General features: G+C 38.4%; 1 protein-coding gene across 2 annotated transcripts; it reads right to left on the bottom strand.

Moving 5' to 3' along the window:
• Nucleotides 1-20: 20 nt before the first annotated feature.
• ddx11 (DEAD/H (Asp-Glu-Ala-Asp/His) box helicase 11) lies at nt 21-24882 on the bottom strand. Of its 2 annotated transcripts, none has more exons than XM_067420009.1 (26): nt 24468-24882; nt 24190-24384; nt 17357-17443; nt 16464-16564; nt 16343-16391; nt 16149-16256; nt 14773-14860; nt 14432-14640; nt 14205-14357; nt 11671-11717; nt 11061-11140; nt 10925-10966; nt 10771-10838; nt 10168-10206; nt 9965-10091; nt 7077-7205; nt 6893-7005; nt 6697-6769; nt 6509-6612; nt 3663-3812; nt 3522-3590; nt 2531-2631; nt 1493-1577; nt 1336-1411; nt 895-1049; nt 21-157 (listed from the first exon to the last, which is right to left on the bottom strand). In XM_067420009.1, exons 1-26 carry the CDS (start codon nt 24594-24596, stop codon nt 119-121), a joined length of 2616 nt encoding a protein of 871 aa, XP_067276110.1. In that variant the 5' UTR covers nt 24597-24882; the 3' UTR covers nt 21-118. The 2 variants fall into 2 exon arrangements, with proteins under 2 accessions (XP_067276110.1, XP_067276109.1); XM_067420008.1 differs by having other exon boundaries at nt 16464-16600; nt 24468-24881.
• Nucleotides 24883-25208: the final 326 nt, after the last annotated feature.

The raw sequence follows: 25208 nt of genomic DNA on the forward strand, positions 1-25208 counted from the left end.
AACTGAACCAAAAACACACAAGCGCAGAACCTGAGGACAGAGGCAGCACAGCTCAATAATTCACAAGGCCAGAGTAAATCAAACAAACATTTATAATGCAGGACACACTGTAGTACTTTCACACGATGTCGAGTCTCTGTCGCTTCTCCAGGAAGAACTGCGGAATCAAATAAAGGATCAGACAGGGATCATACTGATAACAAATCCTTCTCATCCTCCACTTCCTGTCATTAGAACAGACCTGCTTACAGAGAGCACAGCTGGAGAACGTCTGTCTCATTAAAACAGCATGCAGCTGGAGAGACACTCGATCGCACTTACCATGCTCCTGTCTATCACAGTCTATGAGATTGGCAGTATGCATGAGGCAAGTGATCAGCTAAGGACAACAAAAACTTTCCCCCTGTTTATTCAATTGACTGTTTATAAAGATATTTCAAATGTTTTAATTATAATAAATTATTTTTAAAATACATTTAAAGAAATATACTACTATATACTGTAAAATAAAAACAAACACAGTTTGTAGCAATTTAAAAATGTTTGAAGGATTTTTTTTTACATGGCAACCCAGTTGGAAAAGATTGCTCTAAACCATAGGGTTTTTATTTTGGTGGAAATTATTTTCCACAATGCAAAGTGCTTGAACTTTCTATTTCCACTATGACAAATGTAATATCAACAGCATTTTTTTAAATCATTTATTGGCTTAATATTTAATATGTGTGACAAAAGTTAAGAAATTTGAACACAACTGGACAATTGCTGAATAAACATGCAACAAAAAAGATCATGTGACCATAATACTACTGTTAGAAATTGTTGCATGCTGTTTCACATAATATTTTTAAAAAGTAGGCAATAGTATGCACAAAGTAAGCACAGTATGCTTACCCTCCTGATGCTGGCAAAGGCGGGACCAAAAGTTGTGTGCGTGTGTGTGCTGGAACAAATCCACTGGGGAAGTTTTTGCAGCGTGCCTGTTCGGGCGTACCGATGGTCACACAGCACAATGCATGCGTAATCTCCACGGTGACGGATCGCCCGGCCTGCGTGGGGTAGGGAGTCAGAAACAAATGTTAAACTGTGCTTTACTTTGCTTTATTAGCTATTAAATCTAAAAACTGTTAGATTACAGACTGCATTGTCTTGATAGTTGAATTGGTGATACAATACTTGCATACTAGTCTTATATGAAAGGAATAAACTATATTGCTAATATGCTATCTTAATTCAGACAATGTGTTTTTTTTTAATCCAAACTGGATTATTTTGTTTGCCCTTTGTGAAACTGCACTGAATCACAGGAGGTTTTGAGTATGTGGCTCCACTTACCAATAGATTGATTGACCGCCTTCATGCACAGACCCTCAACCAAAGCCTTCCCCGGACTTTTACCACTAACGTGAGGCTGAAACAAAAGGGAGAGATTTAGAAATGGTCTAATTGTTTCTGTAAATTCACATCTGCACCATCCCGCAGGATGTCTCACCATGTGCTTGTCCAGGTAAGCCATCTTCTCCTGTAGCTCCGGTGACTTTATGTTGGGATAGGGCATTCCGACCATAACGATACATCTGAACACATCCACAAATGCAAAAAACTTTCATTCAACAAGAAAATGCTTTCAAAGATGTTATTTGGCATAGGCCTCATTCCTATGTTTTTCATTTTTAACTAGAAAACACAAAATGATTTTAGAAATTTTCATTATGTTAGTATTTTGGTTCTACTTATTGTTGCATTTAAAAACTAAAAATAAAAAATTGACCATAACCAAAATAAAACATTATAGAAACATTGTGAGGGAAAAAACCTTAGTTATAACAACAACAGTCATCTGCCATATTAAAGGATTTGTTCACTTTAAAATAAAAAATTAGCCCATGATATACTCACCCTCATGGCATCCTAGGTGTATATGACTTTCTTCTTTCTGATGAACATAATCAGAGTTATATTAATACATTTCCAGGGGGATTAATAAAGGCCTTCTGAAGCAAATCAATGGGGTTTTGTAAGAAATATATACATTTTATTTGAAATATAGAGTAAAGACCGCCTGCCTTACATATTCAACTTATGAAAAAAGTGCAACTGCAGCAAGATATCACTATTACATAGCGTGGGTGTTTTAATTTGAACTGCGAGAGGCGCTACACTTTCTGCATAAGTTAAATACAGAAGGCCGTCTGTGTGGCAGCTAGATATTTTACTTTATAAAGTTTTAAATATGGATATTTTTCTTACAAAACCCCATCAATTCATTTCAGAAGGCCTTTATTAAACCCCAGAGTCATGTGTCGGGATGTCTATTAATGTAACTGATTGTATTCATCAGAAAGAAAAAAGTCATATACACCTAGGATGACTTGAGGGGTGAGTAAATCATGGGCTAATTTTCATTTTAAATGGTTTGGATTAAAACATTAAAATCACAGCCATTCATGTTGTGAAGACAATGTTTAAAATAAAATGGATACATACTGCAATAATATGGTATTGAATTAGAACATATTGCTAGTTTCACCTGCCCAGGTCGTCAGAGAAGTTGATTCCTTCACTCATTTTCCCTCCGACTACAGAGAATAGCAGTGCCCCCGTCTGGCCAATTGCGGCATTACTGCAGCGCTGCATTAACAAACCATTTTACACTGTCAAAACGACTATAAAAAACACTATAAAAATAATTTTAAAGACAATTAAAATGAATCAATATTATTGATTTAACAGCACTGTCACTGTGAGAACACTATTAAAGCAACATTGACAGTTTTTGAACTGAATAGAAGTTTTGAACTGAATACAACATTGAACTAAACTAAGCTGAATAATGACACTTGTCTTCTGTAAAGCTGCGGATGAATTTTACAAGGGCCAGATTTACTAAACAGGGCAAATAAGCATCAGAGTGCAATTCCAAAAAAGTGCAGATGGAAGTGGAAAGTTCAAATAAAAGAACACAGATGCAACCGGATCATTTCCATAATGACCAAGAGCAGCGCAAACTAGCGTCTGGTTTAAGACATGCCTTTTTTGGCGGTAAATAATGGCTCAAATACCAGTAAATTGAATAACGCAAGCCTTAGTAAATTACCTTGCAAGATTAATTTAAATACTCTCTTCCCTAAATGTTTACAAATTCTTAAAAATGCAAATGCATATGCAATAAGGTCAGCTGCAAAAATAACCCTGTCGATGCCTTTTCTGACTTGTTTTTTAACTCCAAAAGTGGGTTAACGCTAGTTTCGCATAGCCAGACCTTCAGACTGATGGCAGAAGCCTGGTTCGTGGGCGTCTGAGGCTGAGACTATGTTAGTGTTGGCTCAAGCCGTTAGTAAATCATCTAAACATTTCATGCGAAACTGCTTTAAAAAAATGTATTGTATAAAGAACTATATAAATGCAACTGGACTATAATGACATTTACTGCAGATTTAAACGGACAGATCTGTTCTGATTTACAATATAAGGCAGTTTGCGTGTAATATAAGTATAGTAATATTCACATGCTAACACACCTGTATACACTTGGAATAGTCACTGAGCACTTGCTCAACCTGACTGGCTTTTTTCGGCTCCTGGAAAATCTGAAAAACACAGAGAGCTGCTTAATTCGAGCATTAACTGACTTTTGCATGGTAGTGTTGTTGTTTGTGTACCTTCTTCTTAGACTGCAGCCGCTGGAGGACACCAGTGCTCTCCCAGTGTCCCAGAATCCTCTTCTCATATTCGTAGGAGGGGAAGAAACACACCACACCCCCCGGCACTATGTTACAGAGGTTTGATAGAACACGGCCCGTCTCCTCCATCTGAGGAGGTATAAAGATCATGAATATATTTGTCATATATTTTCACCATACCATTACAGAATTATTTTGTTTTAAAATGAAATTATACCCAGTGTCAGGGAAAGTTACTTTTTAAAGTAATGCGTTGCAATATTGTGTTACTTCTTAAACTAATTATGTTAGTTACTTTTAATGGAAAGTAATGCATTATGTTACTTTTGTTTTACTTGGAAAAGTAATCTGAATGCATAATTAGTGTTTAATTGAATGCGTTACCCCCAACACTGATCATTACCATAGAAGACATGTTTGGTTCAAAAAAACGATGTATGGTGACCGAGAGGGGGCACGTTTGGTTCAATTAGTTTTGTTGTGGCCATGACATATTAAAGGGTTAGTTCACCCAAATATTAAATTTATGTCATTAATGACTCACCCTAATGTTGTTTCACACTCGTAAGACTCGTAACACAGTTTAAGATATCGTCATCAAAGTAGTCCATGTTTTTATTCCCTTTCTGGACAGGACAGTATAGTGTGTATACACTTGGATACGCTGTCGGACTAAATAATATAAAATATCTTAAACTGTGTTCTGAAGATGAACGGAGGTCTTACGGGTGTGGAACAACATTAGGGTGAGTATCTCTTTAACTAAGTAATGTTCTGTAAATGATGTTAAGTTTGAAAATGCCCATTCATGGTAATAAAGTTTCAACTTGGCTGTATTTTTGTCGGCTACGCCAGTATTTGATGATAAATGAGCTTCTGTTTTCATTTAAAAATGTATAGATAAGCTCGTGTCTGTGACTAGACTTGCATTTTAGTCTGGGACTAGACTTAAGCCTTATCTGAAACCAGGGGTATATTGTTAAAAGTATATTTAAGCTACAAAAAAGTATTTTAAATCTATTCACCTAAATAATGTAGACTTTATTTTTTATATATATACACTATAAACACAGTGTTTCATTGAGGAATGAGTCTGTGTTTCATTTTGTTTGCATCCATTGTTTCATTTGTAAATTAAAACAAAGCAGACGCTCATTTATCGTCACATACTGGCGTAGCCAACAGAAATACAATCATAATCAAGTCAAAACTGTATTAGCATGATGGCCTACTTTAAAGGGATCCCCTGGTGTTGAGACTTGTATGGCTTAATATAACATAAATGATGTCTCTTACTGAATTATGTAGTAGAAAACCCATGAAAGATCTACGTTATTTTAAAAATCGATTTTATATTTGGACCATGGGCGGCGCCATTTTGTTTGCGTTCTAGGTTGATGACGTAGAGTGGTTGAACTCCTCAATCAGCTGGCATTACCCGTAGCTATTTTTACCACAACGCAACTCGAAAATTGTTTCAGAGTTAAACAAAACCAATGAATTCCTTTGTAATTGTACTTAAAACACACTCAAACATACATGTGCACACAAACTCATCTACACAAGTCACAAACAGATCGGCGGGCGCGCACACGACAGGCTCTGTCTCAATCGAGATGTTGGGCTGCTCAGTCTCCACGACAGGGGCTGAATCTGAAATCGACCCTATACCCTTAAATAGGGCATTATTTGAAGGGACGGACATTTGTAGTGTTGTCCGACACCATAGTGGACATGTTCGAGTGCAGTCATTCAGTCTCACGTTCCACCGCAATAACGAGTAAAGCCGATTTACAAACAGCTGTCCGACTTCACGCACTCAAACATGTGCACACAAACTCTCTCTCTCACACAGACTCACACACACCCCAACAGATCGGCGCGAACACACACACACACACACACACACACACACCCCAACAGATCGGCGCGAACACACACACACACGCACGCACTGCGCGCGCATACCCCTCAATCTATTCCCTGTGTTGATATCCTGTTCAACACATCCTGTTCCCTAGATAGACTGTGTTGATAGTAGATTAACTATAATGCCTAATGTGACCAGCAGAGGGAAATATCTAGGTAGGACGATGGGATAAAGTAACGTGAGGAAGAGAGGCAGGATGTTTTGGTGATGATGCATGCGATTGAGACAGAGCAGTCAGGTGTGTGTGTGCGCGCCCGCCGATCTGTTTGTGACTTGTGTAGGTGAGTTTGTGTGCACATGTATGTTTGAGTGTGTTTTAAGTACAATTACAAAGCAATTCATTGGTTTTGTTTAACTCTGAAACAATTTTCGAGTTGCGTTGTGGTAAAAATAGCAACGGGTAACGCCAGCTGATTGAGGAGTTCAACCACTCTACGTCATCAACCTAGAACGCAAACAAAATGGCGCCGCCCATGGTCCAAATATAAAATCGATTTTTTAAATAACGTAGATCTTTCATGGGTTTTCTACCACATAATTCAGTAAGAGACATCATTTATGTTATATTAAGCCATACAAGTCTCAACACCATGGGATCCCTTTAATACTAGCAAGATAATATTTATTTTAATACAACAAAATGTATTATTAAAATATAATAAATATATTAAATAAAATAGCAATCAGTGAATGGATTTAAAAGACTGTGGAATGGGATAAATATTTTCTTGTAAGCCTAGGCTAGGCTATATTATTTTGTAGCTTTGACAAAACTAAGAGAACCAAACAGGTCACGATATTTTAGTGTATTTGTGGCCATAATTTAAAATAAGCAGATTTTTGTGTTTGCATGCAGCCATCTGTGGAATTTTTGGTTTGCACATGCAAGTTTTACCATCTGTGGTGTGTCTCTAGTTTGAAAAGTGAACTCCAACTGTTTTCCTGAGGGGCCGGCGCAAAGGATTATGGGTAGGATGTTCTCAGGGGGTATGACATGACCTGAAGCGATTATGCAACAGTTAAACACATAATAAGCAACATTGCAAAGGATGATGAGAAGAAATGAGCACAATACAAACTCACCACATGAGAACTCTAAAATACGGTTTTCTGTGACCCCGGCGGAAAACAGAAGCTGCTCTTTGAAATCAGCAACCTGCAAAATATGAACACAAAATCAGTCTTCTTTCGGAGTAGTAATCTACACACAGTCTTTAATGTGTTATGTAAGTGAGACAGCTGTGTCACTGTGTCCAATAGTGTGTGGTTGTGAACTAACGGGCTGCATGGTTCCCCCGGCGATGATCACAGCCCTGCACTCCTGGACGATCTGTGCAAAGTGAACTGCTGCGTTCAGCAAGAGAAACTTCACACTGCTCTGGGCAAGAAATGCTGGAGAAAGAAATGATTTTGTCAGAGACAATTTCATATTTGTATCACCGTGCAGGTGATCAAATACTAACCCTGCCTTTGTATCACGACTCGTCCATCTTTGTTGGCATTAGTGAGGGCAAACAGAAAACTTTCAACCAGCATCATTGGAGAAGCCATGATTGGTTTGTCCTCTACTGCCACCTGCTGTTCTAAAACATCTAGAACATAAAAATAAAAAACACGTTTTACATTGTCTGAATGCTGCTTCACCTCCAAAACTAGGGTGTATGAGGAGGAACTAAGAGCGTTACCCATATTTACCCATAGGAATAAAGTGGAGTGCGGCGCGACAGAAGTGTTGCACAGACGAGTGGATCTGCACCTTGAGAGCAGTGTTTATGGGCATTTGCTCTCTCGCTCTGGTCGACGAGCGCACACCCTTCCGGGAGAAGAGCCCGTACGGCCCATACAAGGACTTTCCGCTCTATCAATGTCAAGCGGACCCATACTCGAAAAAAAACTCTTAATCACGATTTTATGAGGCATTCAATTTTGTTCAAGCTTTGTCAAAAGAGTCTGACTCCAAAAAGTATCCATGAATATATTTATTTTCATCCTAATAAGTATTAAAAAACAACGGGGTGCTCAGTCTGAGATCGGCTTGGAGTGCGCACGCCAGAGATGGAAATTAGCACCCGCCACCACACAAATGCGGATGATTTTGAGTTGTGGCGGGTTAACTCGCTTCACCTACCAAGCATACTGTTTCACCTCTTTGTGAACTTTGTTCAATGCATGCGAGTGCTGCCGTATGTTCGCATATGACCAGTCGCTTTCCTCGTAATCCCCCGCGTGAAGACACGAATGAAGACTCGCGCACGCGGTGAGATCTGTCTGATCTGTGCATCATCCGAGAGCGCGGGGGATTACTAGGAAAGCGACTTGTCATATGCGAACATATGGCAGCTAAAATCTAATTAATAAAACATATACATCAAGTGTAGCAAATGTCTTTGAATCTTTTAATTCTGACATAAAACAAGAACATTTAATAATGTATAGCAGAGCTTTATTCCTTGAATGTGTACATGAATTCAGTAACAATGCATGAGTTTCAACGTCTTATTGAAACAATGGATAGCTTGCAACATGACTGTTTTGAAAGAATTAAAGTAGGAATTGTAAGATCAAGGTAACTTGTCTCTGCAACTTTCATATATCATCTGTCTTTAAAATCTGCAACATTAAAACTGCATATATATGCTATGTATGAAATAGATGAAACGTAAATGGTCTTCAATTGCATTTATATGCTATATATGAAATAGATGAAACATAAATGGTCTTCAATGTATGCACTTCATTACATAAATTATCATCATCAGCTGAGTGTGTGGTGGACATGACATGCAGGTACAAACACACTGCTGACACTGCTTTTTCCTAAAAGACCATGTGGAAAACATTATATTTTTCATAATCGTCTATTTATATACACCATCTCTTATCATTTAAACCAGTGTTGTGCTTTCTGTAGAGTTTATTAATCTAAAATGCTAACATTGTATGGTATGCATATAAATAATTCTTTATGAAGTAAACATAATAATAATCCATAAATACTTAAAATAAGTGTTTATTTTCACACTTGGCCCAAACAGCCGTTAATAAGCTATCACTATTACTCATCTCTAACTTCATAGTTTCACTAAACAGAAGTTAACAGATCGAATTGTGCATACCTCTGCTTAGGCATGATGAACTGTGATCGAATGAATGCTGATGACGTAACACCAGTGGGCCTGCCCTCATACGATTATGATTGGCCGATTGATAAGCCTAAATCTGATTGGCTAAAGAATACGACTGAGCCGGGTGGGAGGAGAGCGCTGCCAGGAGAGTCTCAAAACACACACACACACAAATCCAAAGCCATTCACACACAAATGATGATTTGCACATTCACATTCAAGGACAAACTTTTTTGTGCACAGTTGTAAATCTATGAATTGTGTTTTGCATTTGTGAAATGTATTTTATGAATATAACTTTATTTTGCGCACGTGAATCATTTTTTGTGCACGTGAATTTGGTTTCATGCATGTGAAATTATCTACACGTGTGCATCATGTCTTTTCTGTATCCATACAATATCCAAAAAATATCAATTTTCTGTATCCATCTTTTGTGCCTTTTATGGGTCTTGACAGAGGAAATGACATTGGTGTCAATAAAGGCCTGTCTGAGCCATCGGATTTCAACAAAAATATCTTCATGAACGGGTGTCGAACGATATTAGGATATTAAGTAATTAATGACAGAATTTTAATTTTTGGGTGAACTAACCCTTTAAATGTGCTCGCTGTATGTGTGTACATATGATGGTATGTGTAAAGGAGTCAAAAAAGCAGCAATCCTCTATTTCCTCCATATTCTAGCTTATGCTACTCTAAGTAATGTACAAAACTTAGTATTTCAAGTGCTTTTTGTGATTTTTCGCATCTTCATGACGGATCGCTTCCTGTCTTCCTCGGTTGTAAGTCGCTTTGGTTATAAGAGTCAGCTAAATGAATAAATGTAAATGGAATCCCTCCATCACACACACAAACAAAGATATGCAGTGAGGAGAAGCGGTTCCGAACTATGAAGAGAAAACACAGGTATTTATTGAGCATTAGTGTCTCTGTAGCATCATGTCCTGTTTTTGGTATGTTTATATGTCTTTGGTCTGTGTTGCGTTCATATTTCAGTCGAATCGCACCAGAGTTCATTTGACCGAGAACCGCTTTTGAAAAGTGTTGTTCGTTTTGCAGCAGGGCTCTTAAGGTAGCGTTCACACTTATTCAAATTAACTGCACTAATAGAGCAATCGCACCAAAGTTTGTTTTAATCAAACCAAACCTTACAAGTGTGAACATAATTATTACATATTATAACAATATTTAGGGTGCTAAAGTTTATGGAGACCAGCTTGTACCTGTAGGTTTGCTCTGCAGCGTCTGCAGGAAACGTCCGAGTCCTTCAATGCGCCGGTTCTCTTTGTTTTTCAAGCTGGAGTGTGTGTTTACACCGTTGCCTTCATATTTCTCCACAAATCCACACAGCTACACAGAGGACACGTCATCAGTGTGTTTATGTCCACTTGTTAAAATAATTTCATAAATGGGTTTTCATACTGACCTTTCGGCTGATCATGCTCTTCTCAAAATATTTCTGAACCTTCAACAAACAGAAAAAAACATGTTAAGAAATATACCAATTTCAAATTAATAATAATAACGTTTTGTTTAATAATAACAGAATGCACCAATGAAGTTGGGTCAGTGATGTTATTAACTAAATCTATTAAAATCATCTTGTTTATTGAAGAAAAAGAAAAAAAACAGAAATAAAACATTAATATTAGATTAAATACTTGATGACAAAAGCACATAAAATTAAATATTAGATGAAATATCATCATAAAATTAAATATCAATATTAGATATAAGCACATAAAATGTAAGCACAAAAAAAAACTAGTTAATTTACACACACACACACACACACACACACACACACACACACACACACACACACACACACACACACACACACACACACACACACACACACACACACACACACACACACACACACACACACACACACACACACACACACACACACACACACACACACACACACACACACACACACACACACAATATAGCTAATTAAAAATTGTAATAAATATTATAATAGTAGATAAATACTAAAATAACAAAAGAGTTGGAGTAATACCTTAAAAAGGTTTATGTTATCAACTTGAGCCTTAAACAGAAAGTCGTTGATGGTCAGCAGTTCACTTCCTGTGTAAACAGGACATTTTACACAGGACATATTTCATGAAGGAGGAAAACAGAAGTTTCTATGTGTGCGTGTTGTGTTCGTTTACCTGTTTGGCAGGACTGAGTGTTCGGATTCTGACCGACTTTACCTGTTAACAGGAAATGACAGATATAAATCAGCTAGATAAAACCAGATAGAGCCAGATAAAATACACAAACAAAATAATGCAGTGCACCGCTTACCTCCGAGTGTTCGCACAAGCCCCTCCAGCACGAAGAGGATCTGTTTGATGTACATCAGATTTTTCGCCTTCAGTCGACTTCTGCGACCATCCGACACAATGACATGTACAGTAAATCGTAATGAAAATGTCTAAAAACATTACTCTAGACTTAAATTTCAGTTTGTACTTTTATGATTATTATTTTTTTTACAGTTCCAAAGCATAATATGTTTTGAGCAGCAAATCGACATATTAGAATGATTTCTGACAGATCACTTGAAGATCAACTGAAGACTGGAGTAATGGTAAAGAAAATTCAGATTTGCCATCACAGGAATAAATTACAGTTTAAAATATATACATACAAAGCAGTTCTTACAAGTTTTAATAATATTTCACAATATAACTGTTTACTGTATTTTTGATTAAATAAATGCAACTTTAGTGAACGTAAGAGACTTCAAAAACATTGTGGTGCTCAACTGCATTAGTCCCATTCATTTTCACTCTGCAAACATTCTTCAAAAGTTCTCCTTTTGTGTTCAACAGAAGAAAGTAAGTCGTAACGACATGAGGGCGAGTAAATGACAACTTAGATGAACAAAATGTCTGAAATGTGTTTGTTTTACCTGTAGCGCTCACAGTACTGAGAGAGCTGTGAATGAGCTCTGCAGAGCTGAAACATAAGAAATGCACATTAGTCAAAAAACACCCGTTTCCATCAAAATTGCCCAGACCCTTTTGTACAAGGAACTTTTTCCCCCCAATAACTTTTTTCCCCCAGACCTGCTGCTGTCTGCATATCGTTAGATGTGTTAGCTGTCACTGAGCAGCAGTGCAGTGAAACAGCCAATCAGAACTCTGCATTAATATTCACAACCCTTCCAAATAAGGCAAAAACAGAGCATTACATCCTAGGGACAATTTCTAGGGTTGTAAATGGACCTGTAAAACCGTTTCTGGACAATTTCTGACCTTAAATAAGCCACATACCCTCTATTTACCCTCTATATCAGAGAACAATTTAAAATATTGTTTCAAATCATTCTAGGGCACCTTTAATATAGCAGCAGCACCGTGTCAGACATGTTTCTAGTGTGTGAAGACCAGGGAGGCAAACACATGTATGGTCAAAAAAAAAGAGAGAGGTAACCCCCCCGGCCCCCACTAAGCGCTAACTGACACTAAACAACAATACATCCCAGGTGCAGAATGATGTGATTAAAGCAACATAGAGTCAGAGTTGCAGCACTAGACCGCTAGTGTGCATTGAAGAGTTCACTGCACAAAGAGAAGAGATGTTGAGCGCTCAAATCCTAGTCCAGTGTTTCCTAACATATTTTCAGTTTGAAAATATTCAAAATTTTGTGGCACCCCCTCACATTCGTTACGCTAGGGGTGTAGCGGTACTGATTGCTCACGGTTCGGTTTGTATCACGGTTTTAGGTTCATGGTTTCAGTACGGTTCAGTATTTGCTATGTTCAGGAATAAGAGACTAATAAAAGTCAAACGAACAACTTAAATACAAGCAGCATCATAAATAAATACTATTGAGCAAAGATACTAATAAAATAGACAATGCTATTCAGGCTTTTCAGGTAGGCCCTAGATCTAAAAAAAATTGGTAGAGAAATTGAATAAATAATCAAATGTAAAATAACTGCATATTCAACTGTTTAAATTAAAGATTAATCCTTATTAAACTTACAAAAGCTATTCAATCAAGAGCAGTGAGTGATGTCCTTTCTCTTTTGTTTGACATTAAAGGTCCCGTTCTTCGCGATTCCATCTTTCAAACTTTAGTTAGTCTGTAATGTTGCTGTTAGAGCATAAATAATACCTGTAAAATTATAAAGCTCAAAGTTCAATGCCAAGCGAGATATTTTATTTAACAGAAGTTCCCTTTCAAAGCCTACAGCGAACGGCCAGTTTGGACTACACCCCTGCACTTCCTTCAGGAATGACGTCACTAGAACCGTTTGTTGACTAACCCTCCGCCCACAAGAACACGCAAAATAGGGGGCGTGGTCTTGTTGCTCTCCCACGTGGAGAAGAGCGTGCATTCAGCGCTTGCATCTCCCCGTTATGGTAAGAGGCGGGACCTTTCTGGGTAAAGTGTGCTAAGCTGCTGTCCAATCACAACACGGGAAGCGCTGGCCCAATCAGAACTCGTTACGTGTTTCTGAAGGAGGGACTTCATAGAACAAGGAAATCATCAGGCCGTTTTTAGGACAGAGGAAACAGCACTGTACAGATAAGTAAATTGTGTGAAAAATACTGTGTTTTTTTACACACGAAACATGAACTCGTTATATTGCACACTGTTAACATAATCAAAGCTTCAAAAATATGCGAAGAATGGGACCTTTAAACAGAGCAATAAAGGTTACTGCCCCTTTAAAACCTAATGCTCCCTGCATTGTCGTCTTTCTCGAATGTGTACAGTTCACTTAATGCATATTCAGACTATGTCTGCTTGGATACTCATCAAGATGGACATGTTGACATACTTCTTGTGTGAGTTTGTCCGTTCAAGCAAGACTTGAAAGAGAACTCAATATTTGTGCGCTGTGAGACGAGAGCACGCTTTCGGATGATGCACAGAGACAGATCTTCTCTCAGCGCGCGCGCGAGTCCTCCTCATTCGCGTCTCCTGGCTCTAACGTTACACACACCCGGGTGATGATGACGGCGAAAACGACTGCTCGTATTCGAACATACGGCAGCAGCACTCGCATGCATTAAACAAAGTTTACAAAGAGGTGAAAGAGTAGATATTTTTATTAACCGGGCACGGTGGCAGGTAGGTGAAGTGAGTTTACCCGCCACAACTCAAAACCACCCGCATTTGGCTGGTGGCGGGTACTAATTTCCATCCCTGGTCAACACTATCAACGGCTTAATGCATCTGCAGCAGTCAGATGGTAAAACTAGAGCTCTGTAATTTTATTTGCTTTGAGACATGACGTAGTTTAACGGCGTCTCTCGTGAGGCTTTGCAGGCGCTGCTGTGCGCGTTCATGTTTTGGAGGAGGCGTGGCTTTGGAGATCTCATGCTTTCAAAGCTAGCTTGCTATTGCTAGCCTCTCTGAAATTGCCTACTCTACCTTTACCTAGTCTAAGTTCTCTAGCTCTGATCAGTGAGTTTTGTGCATGCATGTACCTGTGCGCCACTGATTTCTGTGCTGTGTATGGCTGATATGGTGTCAGTCAGATTATGAGCCTCATCTATAATGACAATCTGATCCTTTAGTTTGATCCCTGATGCTTTGCGGGTGGAAGCATGGAGCAGCGACTGATATGGCAATACCACCACCTGAGAAAAAGAGAGAAAGACTGAATGCACACAGTTAAATGAATGAGAGTGTATTCAAGTGGGTATGTGTGTACCTGGGCTGCAGGTATGGCCATCCGTGTGCTGTAGTAAGGACAAGTGTGTTTTTCCCGGCCATGCTGTAGGAGCTGCTCCACGTCTCGCACCTTCACCAGCACTTCATCCCTCATCGCCATCAAATTCTCAAAACCTGAGAAGGCACACGTCACCTTTGCATCACCACGGCGCCGCTTCGGCTCCAAGTCTGGTGCCTTTTCTCGTTTCTCTGCAGATGAAGGTCAGAACTTCAACATTTTCCTCGTTATTTCATTTTCTCCTGATTATGTAATCATTGGTTCATATGAAATACCAATAACGCTGTGTTTGAATTGGCAGGGATTGTGTTTATGTTTCTGACCGTGTTTGTTTTTCTGCATTTCTAAACAGCGGTCGTTCATCATTTGGACGTTTCCGAGCCGGGTGACCTCTGGATTAATGCAAAGGTTCTAATAAGGGCAAAAATAACACAGAAATCATTTGTTTTGCCTTTTGTGATTTCATCAAGAGTTTGTGGCATTGTAGCTGTGACTTTTTCTCAGGCAGGCAGCACTTATATTCTTCAGAAAATCTAAAAGTTAAAGGAACAGTACACCAAAACATTTTTAATTCTGTCATTTACCTCATCACTACAGATAAACAACTGAGAGAATGTTTCTACAGATGAAACGTGAAGCCAAATAAATATGATAACAACGATATATGGTTTGTATGTGTTTTTCATGCGTCTCTGGGTTTGTCTGGCTATCACCAGACCAAGCTCAATTTAAGATCGAACATTGGTCTGGGGAATCAGCTCTGTATTTTCTACTGTACAAGATGTCAAGATGTGTGATAAACGAACAGTGTTCAAATGACTCTGTACGCGATTGGATAATTCTTCAACCAATAAGACCACAAGAGGCGTGATCAACAGGCAACAACCCATCGCTTCTATATCCATTATCATGTTAAACCCACCAATAGCAATATTTAAAGCAATAAAGAATGAGAAATGCTTACATCAGAAATGCTAAGTAGGTGTAGCCTTTAAACAATTAATAATTACAAATATTACAAATAATGCACATTGGCCATTATTTATCTGCTCATTTAGTTTTTATTATAATGATATTTATCATATTAAGCAGCATTACACATTACACACTACCATTTAAAAAAATGTTGGGGTCAGTAAATTGTTTTTTAAAGAAATCAATACTTTTATTTAGAAAGGATTAATTTAATTGATCAAAAATGAAAGTCAAGATATTTGTAATGTTACAAAGAGATTCCATTTCAAATATATGCTGTTCTTTTGATCCATTAAAAAAAACTGTAACTGTTTCCACAAAAATATTAAGCTTTTTCAACATTAATAATAATAATAATAAATGTTTGAGCATTAAATCTGCATATTAGAATGATTTCTAAAGGATCATGTGACACTGAAGACTGGAGTAATGATGCTGTAAATTCAGCTTGACATCACAGGAATAAATTACATTTTGAAATGTATTAATATGGAAAACAGTTATTTAAAATTGTAATAATATTTCACAAAATTACTGTTTTTACTATATTTTTGATTAAATAAATGCAGCCTTGGTGAGCATAAAAAAAACTTCAATTCAAAACATTCCAAAAAATATCACAGACCCCAAACTTTTGAACGGTAGTGTGTTTATGCAATTATGGCATAAGTGTTTATAAATCAAACATACTGTAATCACAAGAATAAATCCAGAGCATGTTTACCTGTCTGGAGCCCAGATTAACTAAGCGGACAGCGGCTCCGTATGGACTCTTTTGTACCTCGTGAACAAACTGAGCCAGCTGGGAGTGAGTTCGGCTACAGTAATAAATCTTAAGATGAAAAATACATTGTTAAATATGCACAAACACCTTGTTCACCAATGCAGGGTGGATTTGAACAGGGTTTAAACATGAACCTTAGTGACATGATCCTCTTCTAGATCTTCATCGTCATCATCACACAGTCTGTGGAGGGAACACTATGAGAACTCAAGGCTGGGAAACACTTGTCTAGTCATCCACAAACACAGTCAATACCTGCTCTTTGGTGTGGCCTCATCTTCACTCTCATATTCTGCTACAATAAGCCCCTCCTCCTCTGGATCATGGCTCTCTGACTCCACCCCCTCTCTGCTGAGCTGCAGTAATTTTACAGCCTCATCATCTTCATTGGCCTGTTAAAGGTGCAATAAGCAACCTGACTTTAAAGGGATAGTTCACTTTGAAATTACATTTTGATGTTTTAGCTTACCTCATGGGCATCCGAGATGTAGGAGTATTCGTTTCCCCAGTAGTTTCCATTTTGATAATTTTAGATCAAACCGTTCTTGTCTGTGCCTCACATATTGCAGGTCTATGGTCACCACCTCAAAGAGCATACACAGAGAAGTCCAAATTAAACAATCCCCCATCGTAAGTACACACTGATGGCCTAAGACACGAAACGAGCGGTTTGTGTGAGAAAACGAACAGTATTTATATCGTTTTTACCTCTTGTACACCACAGGAAACACGCACGCGTGCCCTCGGATCAGTCGGACGTAGTGGTGTACAAGAGGTTAATCTTTAATTTGGACTTCTCTGTGTATGCTCTTTGAGGTGGTGACCATAGACCTGCATTATGTGAGGCACAGACAAGAACGGTTTGACCTAAAATGATCAAAATTGAAACTACTGGGGAAACGAATACTCCTACATCTCGGATGCGAATGAGGTAAGCTAAAACATATCATCATTTAATTTCAAAGTGAACTATCCCTTTAACCTGACTGTAAATATCCATATGACTAATTGAAAAAGCAGATCCTCACTCTATTTAATTATTTCAATGTATTTATTTGTGAAGACTAGACTATTAAATATTTAAAAAACTAATTTTTCCAGGTAAACCCCAATTGAATTCTTTTGGATCCCACTGTTCATGCACTCACTTTTCTCTTCATATCGTATCTGAGTTGGGCATTGTGTCGGATCATCTCCAGTCTCTCCTCACGCTTCTTCCGTTTCAGCTCTTCATCCTGAATGAAATTGAGGATAAGGATGATATTTTAAATCTTTTAGATGCCATAGAATTGCATATGATCGTCCTCTTAAAAGCCAGCTAGATATTTTTATATATGAAAAACTTAAAATTAGAATGTAAATGCATGAGTTTTATTTGTTTCAGTTTAGCGCATGAAAAATATTTAAAGGGACAGTTCACCCTGAAACGAAAATACAGTAATCTTTTACTCACCCTGCTGTTGTTCTAATCTTTTTTTGACCATCAGCGGCTGCTGATGTTCTCACACACACTCACAGGAATGCACGCGCACAGAGTAACGGCCGAGCTCAGTATTTTGACTGAATAATACGGTTTCTTTCTCACCTTATAGTATGCCTCCTGAACACTTTCCACATATGGCACGTCTCCCTGTATCATTGCATGATACTTTTGTATCCTTTTTGTAAAGTTTTAGCCTGGTCATCAGGGTGAACTATCCCTTTAACACAATTAACACAGCATCCGTTTTTCCGTCAAAATTTGGCAAACGTTACATTAAATGATCACGCACTTATTCACACAAATGTTTTTGAACCATTCAAGTGCCAGAAAACGTGCTGTCTGTGAATGTCATGTCTGTGTGACATAAACAATAACACACAGAATTGAATGCCCATTTTGTCAAGTACATTCATAAGAGCAGTCTTAAATTAGTTTAATAATGTCTTAGCAACAATATGTAATTTTTTGCTGCTAGAAATCGCTTATTAAAAACAAAGGTGTAGCTTGATGACACCTTGATTTCGCTGAGCTTATATTACGCCGCAGACGAAACCTTCCACTTCTTCCGCTCATATGTATGTGGGAAAACTACATTTGAGTGTGTTGAAAGATATGTTATAATGCTACTCTGTACATTACCTCAGCAACTACTATGAGACACTTGTTGCTCACTGCAGTAATCTAGATCCATATTAGGTATGGTAAAACATAGTATGCAGTAGATCAAGAAAATCAGATTTAAACAATAAGACCAACTGTGTTGAGCACAACTAATCATAACACAACTATGATTAGTTTTCTGTCAGTTAATGTATTCAAACAGGGGCTCACCTATGTAATAAAACACATAATTATATTAAAGAGATAGTTCACCCAAAAAATTAGCCCATGATTTACGAGGTGCCTAGGTGAGGTGCCTAGGTGTGTATGACAATCTTTTTTCAGACGAACACGATCAGTTTAAATTAAATCAAGCTTTATAATGTCTGTGAATGGCTGTTTCTGTTTTAAAAGTGCATCTATTATCATAAAAGTGCATATTTTCATCATATAACTGCCCCACACGGCTCCAGTGGGTAAACAGGCCTTCTGAAGCAAAGTGTTGCGTTTGTGTAAGAAAATATCTATATTTAAAACTTTACAAACTGTAATCTCTAACTTCCACTAACTGTTGTATGTGTGTTCACGAGAGACTAGCAGTTTTAAATATGGATATTTTTCTTACATAAACACTATTGCATTGCTTCAAATGTCAAGTTGAGACAGACAACAGCACAGATCAGGAACGGAATATTATGAGATTCATCGGCCTACTGGGCTTTGCGAGCCCTGGCCCATACGTGTCCGAGTCAAGCATGCGAAAGGTATGTTTTTGTTAGACACGTAAACATAAGCAAAACGATCTATAACAATGCAATACTATTACATATAAAAAACACGTTTTACTCACATAAGTGTGTTGCACCATTCCTCCTGTCGAATCCAAATCCAGCATCGACCAGAGATTTGTTTACAAACGATCCCGCAGTGAACTTGTCTTCCTTACGTGAGCAGGAACTTCATTAAAAATAAAGGTCAACCACTCATTCCTAATATTAGGATCTGAAGGAAGCTTATGCAGCGACTGTGTTCTTCCACAACCAGGAATAGCGCAATATCTTGCTATCTTCCTTAGCATGTCTATTGTTGTTGGCTAGCTGGCACGAGCTAGCCTGACAAGCCAGACCCACATCAAGATGTTTGGTCTGGAAAGTCACCATTGACAGGGCTCAATCCGAGGGGCGGGATAAACGGTTGTCTTTCAAACTCCCTCTGCACGCGATTTGATAGCACTACAACCAACCAGAGAAACGAAGGTGAAGCAGAGCTTGTTGATAGATTAAACATTCGCCGTATCCTGTCAGCAAAACTCCGAACACATCTTCCCTTTTTAGGAATGACTTCAGTGCCGTTCTTTGTTCTTTTCTCAGAGAAAAGTTTAACTCCAAGTCTTCCAGAGTCGCAGTCAAAGCTGATTCGAAAGACCGCCGCCGGTCGCCAGTTTCTGTGTTTACTAGAAGCACGCAAACGCACCTCGGCCATCGCCACCGACTCTATACACGATGTGATAGGCCCAGCAAGAGTTAGGCGATTACAGCCCAGAATGGTATTGAGAGTTGCTAGACGACACTCGCGGGCAGATTAGATTTGCTGCCGCTAGGGTGCGTCTAGATTTCTAGGCTAAGCACGAGCCAATCACCTCCATGAATCAGTGGGCGGGCTACTGGATTAGACGCGCTATAGAGGTGTGTGTTTCGAAGCGCTATGACGTAAGAATGAAGCACAAGATGGTTTGCTGGGCCTGGTGTCTATAATAGCTTTCCTTTGACTAACAGGAACGTTTTTAGCTCTGAAACTTAGAGGATATTCTTAAATTTCCATGACCTTTTATATACAGTGAGGAAAATAAGTATTTTAACACCCTGCTATTTTGTAAGTTCTTCCACTTGGAAATCATGGAGGGGTCTCAAATTGTTATCGTAGGTGCATGTCCACTGTGAGAGACATCTTTAAAAAAAATCCAGAAATCACAACGTATGATTTTTTTTAACTATTTATTTGTATTTTTTCAGTAGCCTTTGTTTGCAATTACAGAGATCAAATGTTTCCTGTAGTTTTTCACCAGTTTTTGGGTGAAGGAGGGATTTTGGCCCACTCCTCCACACAGATCTTCTCTAGATCAGTCAGGTTTCTGGCCTGTCGCTGAGAAACATGGAGTTTGAGCTCCCTCCAAAGATTCTCTATTGGGTTTAGGTCTGGAGACTGGCTAGGCCACGCCAGAGCCTTGATATGCTTCTTACAGAGTCACTCCTTGGTTATCCTGGCTGTGTGCTTCGGGTCATTGTCATGTTGGAAGACCCATCTTCAATGCTCTAACTGAGGGAAGGAGGTTGTTCCCCAAAATCTCGCAATAAATGGCTTCGTTCATCCTCTCCTTAATACAGTGCAGTCGCCCTGTCCCATGTGCAGAAAAACACCCCCAAAGCATGATGCTAACACCCCCATGCTTGACAGTAGGGATGGTGTTCTTGGGATGGTACTCATCATTTTTCTTCCTCCAAACACGTTTAGTAGAATTATGACCAAAAAGTTCTATTTTGGTCTCATCTGACCACATGACTTTCTCCCATGACTCCTCTGGATCATCCAAATGGTCATTAGCAAACTTAAGACGGGCCTGAACATACGCTGAATTAAGCAGGGAAACGTTCCGTGCCATGCATGATTTCAAACCATGACGTCTTAGGGTGCTTTCACACCTACCTTGTTTGGTCCGGAATTTTCTGGCTTTTCAGTTTGGTACGAACCAAAACTACAGGTGTGAAACCTCCCTCGGACCATGGTCCGGACCAAACATACGAAATTTGGTCCGACGAAAAGAGGTAGTCTCGGTCTGGACCAAACTGGACAAAGATTTGGTTTGTTTCTTGTGTGAAAGCATTTTCTGTATAGTTCGGACTTTCAGACCATTTACAGGAAGTTCGTTGGTAGGATTAGTGAAAAAACACAGATTAAACTCACAGCACATGCAGTGATGGAGCGCGCAGCATTTTAAACAGAACCGCTTGTGTAGTCAGCTCGCGTGAACAGCGTGCTCTGTTTGACTATTTATATATTTCTCATGTCTGTGAGACACGTAGCCTGTATACTGAGTTTTGGTTTATTTATGAGACTGCTCCAGTTCATGTGCAACGCAAATGATCGCTCCTTCACGGTTTGTCTGCTATATTATTTATTAAAGCTGATTTATTAAATTCAGGCAAATGATGAATCATTTATTAAAATTAAAATACAATTTATACAAAGCTTTCTACAAAACAAAACTTAATGAAGTGGTCAAAATCATTACTGACCCAATGTCTTTGACATATATTGAACATCTGTGCACGTTTCATAATCAATATAGCCTAGATGAAATTTAAAAATAACATTATAATATTTAAACATAACTATAAAACAAAATACATTGTTTGGCTAAAAAGCCTATCTTCTCCTTTCCTGTCGGCGCCGATAAAATGTTTGCACAAAGGAAGTTCATTTGGTGAATTTGCCTCGAGTTGACGACAACTGACGTCAGACGGACGTCCGCTAACAAACCAATCAATGTTAAGATGCAGCCCACATAGATGATGACGACAGGACGCCAGTGCGTCATGTAAAGTTCTTTGGTGCGCTGACATAACTGCAATGTAAAAGCAAACCAAAACTAACCAAATGTATACAATATATCAAAACACAAACTTTGGTTCGGACCTTGGTGCAGACTTTCAGGTGTGAAAACACCCTTAGTGTAATACCAACAGTAACCTTGTAAACGGTGGGTCCCAGCTCTTTTCAGGTCATTGACCAACTCCTCCCGTGTAGTTCTGGGACGATTTCTCACCTTTCTTAGGATCATTGAGACTCCACAAGGTGAGATCTTGCATGGAGCCACAGTCCGAGGGAGATTGACAGTCATGTTTAGCTTCTTCCATTTTCTAATGATTGCTCCAACAGTGGACATTTTTTCAACAAACTGCTTGGCAATTTCCCCGTAGCCCTTTCCAGCCTTCTGGAGGTGTACAATTTTGTCTCTAGGGTCTTTGGACAGCTCTTTGGTCTTGGTCATGTTAGTAGTTGGATTCTTACTGATTGTATGGGTTGGACAGGTGTCTTTATGTAGCTAACGACCTCAAACAGGTGCATCTAATTTAGGATAAATGGAGCGGAGGTGGACATTTTAAAGGCAGACTAACAGGTCTTTGAGGGTCAGAATTCTAGCTGATAGACAGGTGTTCAAATATTTATTTGCAGCTGTATCATACTAATAAATAGTTAAAAAATCATATATTGTAATTTCAGGATTTTTTTTATAGATTATGTCTTTCACAGTGGACATGCACCTACGATGATAATTTCAGACCCCTCCATGATTTCCAAGTGGGAGAACTTGCAAAATAGCAACGTGTTAAAATACTTATTTTCCTCACTGTATCAAAAGCTCAAGGGAAAGTTAATTTCTCAATTCATCACCCCTTTAATATTACTGATTGTTTTTCGTCTGAAAGAAGAATGTCTCATACACCTAGGATAACTTGAGAGTGAGTAAATCATGGGCTAATTTTCACTTTTGGGTGAACTATCCCTTTAAAGCGTCATTGGTGTTCCCATGGTTTCTATTAAATAAACCTGGAAATTGCGGGTAACGCAGGTATGATGTCATTGACACAATCTGTGTCCTGGTTAAAATTGCTTATTTCTCTGGATATTTTAGATTTAGTCCGAGGCCTTTCTGTCCTTTGAATGTAAGTATGCCCACTTGCTGTCCACGTCCAGAAGGTAATGAAAACATCATCAAAGTAGTCCATATATGACATCAGTTGGTTAGTTAGACTCTTTTGAAGCTTCGACAATATATTTATGTCCAAAAATAAAAAAAAATACGACTTTATTCAGCATTGTCTTCTCTTCCGTGTTCCTCAAATAAAGAATCAAATGGTCATGATTCAAGATTCGGATCGAGTGTCAACCTGGCAAACTACTGAAATCACGTGACATTGGCGATATGAATCACGAATCAATCTGCTGATTCGCGACCGTTTGAATCTTTATTTGAGGTTTGAAAACAAACACGGAAGACAAAACAATGCAGATTAAAGTCGTATTTTTTGTTATTTTTGGACCAAAATGTATTGTCGATGCTTCAAAAGAGTCTAACTAACCAACTGATGTCACATATGGACTACTTTGATGATGTTTTCATTACCTTCTGGACGTGGACAGCGAGTGGGCATACTTACATTCAAAGGACACAAAGGCCTCCTTTGACTAAATCTAAAATATCTTAAACTGTGTTCCGATGATGAACGGAGGTCTTACGGGTGTGGAACAATATTGAGGTGAGTCATTAATGAAAGAAATTTCATTTTTGCATGAACTAACCCTTTAAAGAGTTAGATCCTCATCATGTGCAGCAGAGGCAGGTGCAAAGTGACAGCAGTCTAATAAACCAGTTGATGTGATGTCTGTCAGGTTAATCAAAGAAAAAAAGGTAAAAGAGAAAATGTGTGTAAAAAGGATTAATCTAAATTTAATTAATAATTTATGCAGTGAAGACTGTAAAGTGTTTGATAATGATAACTTAACTCAATTACTGTATATTTCCTGTAAGTCAGGTAGGAAGGCCATGATATTTATTATAGGCCTAATTAAACCCATTAATGGGTTTATGTGAAGATTGTTTTAAGTCTTAAATTGAAAGTTGTTACTTTAGCCAGAAAATGTTTATAAATGGAGAGCTTTCCGTTATTTGTATTAGTTGATAATGGCCTTTTAATTGTTTTAATCTAAATATTTAATGAATAATTGTAATTTTTTATGTTTTATGTTGTACTTTTGTACATCCCAGTTTGAAAACTCTGCTTGGAAACACATATCTTGAAGAGCTAATGAATTGTAAAAGGCACTTAGCTTTCATACCTTTAACTTGTTCACCATGTCTCTTTCTGCTTTCATCTGCACAAACTCAGATACCCAGTCTGGCTCTGATAGTTGGCTGTTGCTGTTCTCCTCCTTCACAGATCCATCCAGAAGTCTAGCAGCCTCCTTTTTCTTCTCCTCCTCAAAGTCTCTCAGCCACGTCAGTGCACCGCATATAAGACTCAGAGACTTTCCCTTATGGATCAAACACAAGAAAGCTTATCCACTGTGATCTGTACTGAGATGGTGAGATTAATAGATCTCATGCGAAGACTGACCGTGCCAGTGGGACTCTCGAATATACCGATTTTCCCCTGATCCAGAGCAGTGTAAAGTGCCTCCATGAAGCTCTCCTGAATGGGATAGGGCTGGAAGGGGAAAGGAAATCTACCGCTCTTGCTCTCCATTTCATATAATCGGGATGAAGTTAGATTCCAACACAGACTAAACACCACATAAACTGAACAGTTCTACGCTGCATTTGGGCCAATTACACACTGACAATAAACTCCTCACAGCATTTGAAGTTCAAAAAGTTTATATCTAAAGGTTATATCTAAATCTGACAGTTTTCTGTCGTAACATCGAGATCACAATAAATGGCTATGAAGAAATATCATGTTATTCCATATCAGAGAAAACACGTTCTGACAGTGTAAACTTCCTCGTACAAACGCGCCAGTCTTCTGCTTTAGCCAATAAAAACCAGGGAAATCGTCTTAGAAGTTAGGGAGCCGCATTAATTTTCCCTCTTTCATAAAAACGAAACAAGAAACTTCTTGAAACTTCTTCCGTTGATTTATACATTTGATCTATCTATCTATCTATCTATCTATCTATCTATCTATCTATCTATCTATCTATCTATCTATCTATCTATCTATCTATCTATCTATCTATCTATCTATCTATCTATCTATCTATCCGTCCGTCCGTCCGTCCGTCCGTCCGTCCGTCCGTCCGTCCATCCATCCATCCATCTATCTATCTATCTATCTATCTGTCTATCTATCATGAGT

The sequence above is a fragment of the Pseudorasbora parva genome, chromosome 16 (genome assembly GCF_024679245.1).
Source record: "Pseudorasbora parva isolate DD20220531a chromosome 16, ASM2467924v1, whole genome shotgun sequence".
NCBI classification, from domain to species: Eukaryota; Metazoa; Chordata; class Actinopteri; order Cypriniformes; family Gobionidae; genus Pseudorasbora; species Pseudorasbora parva.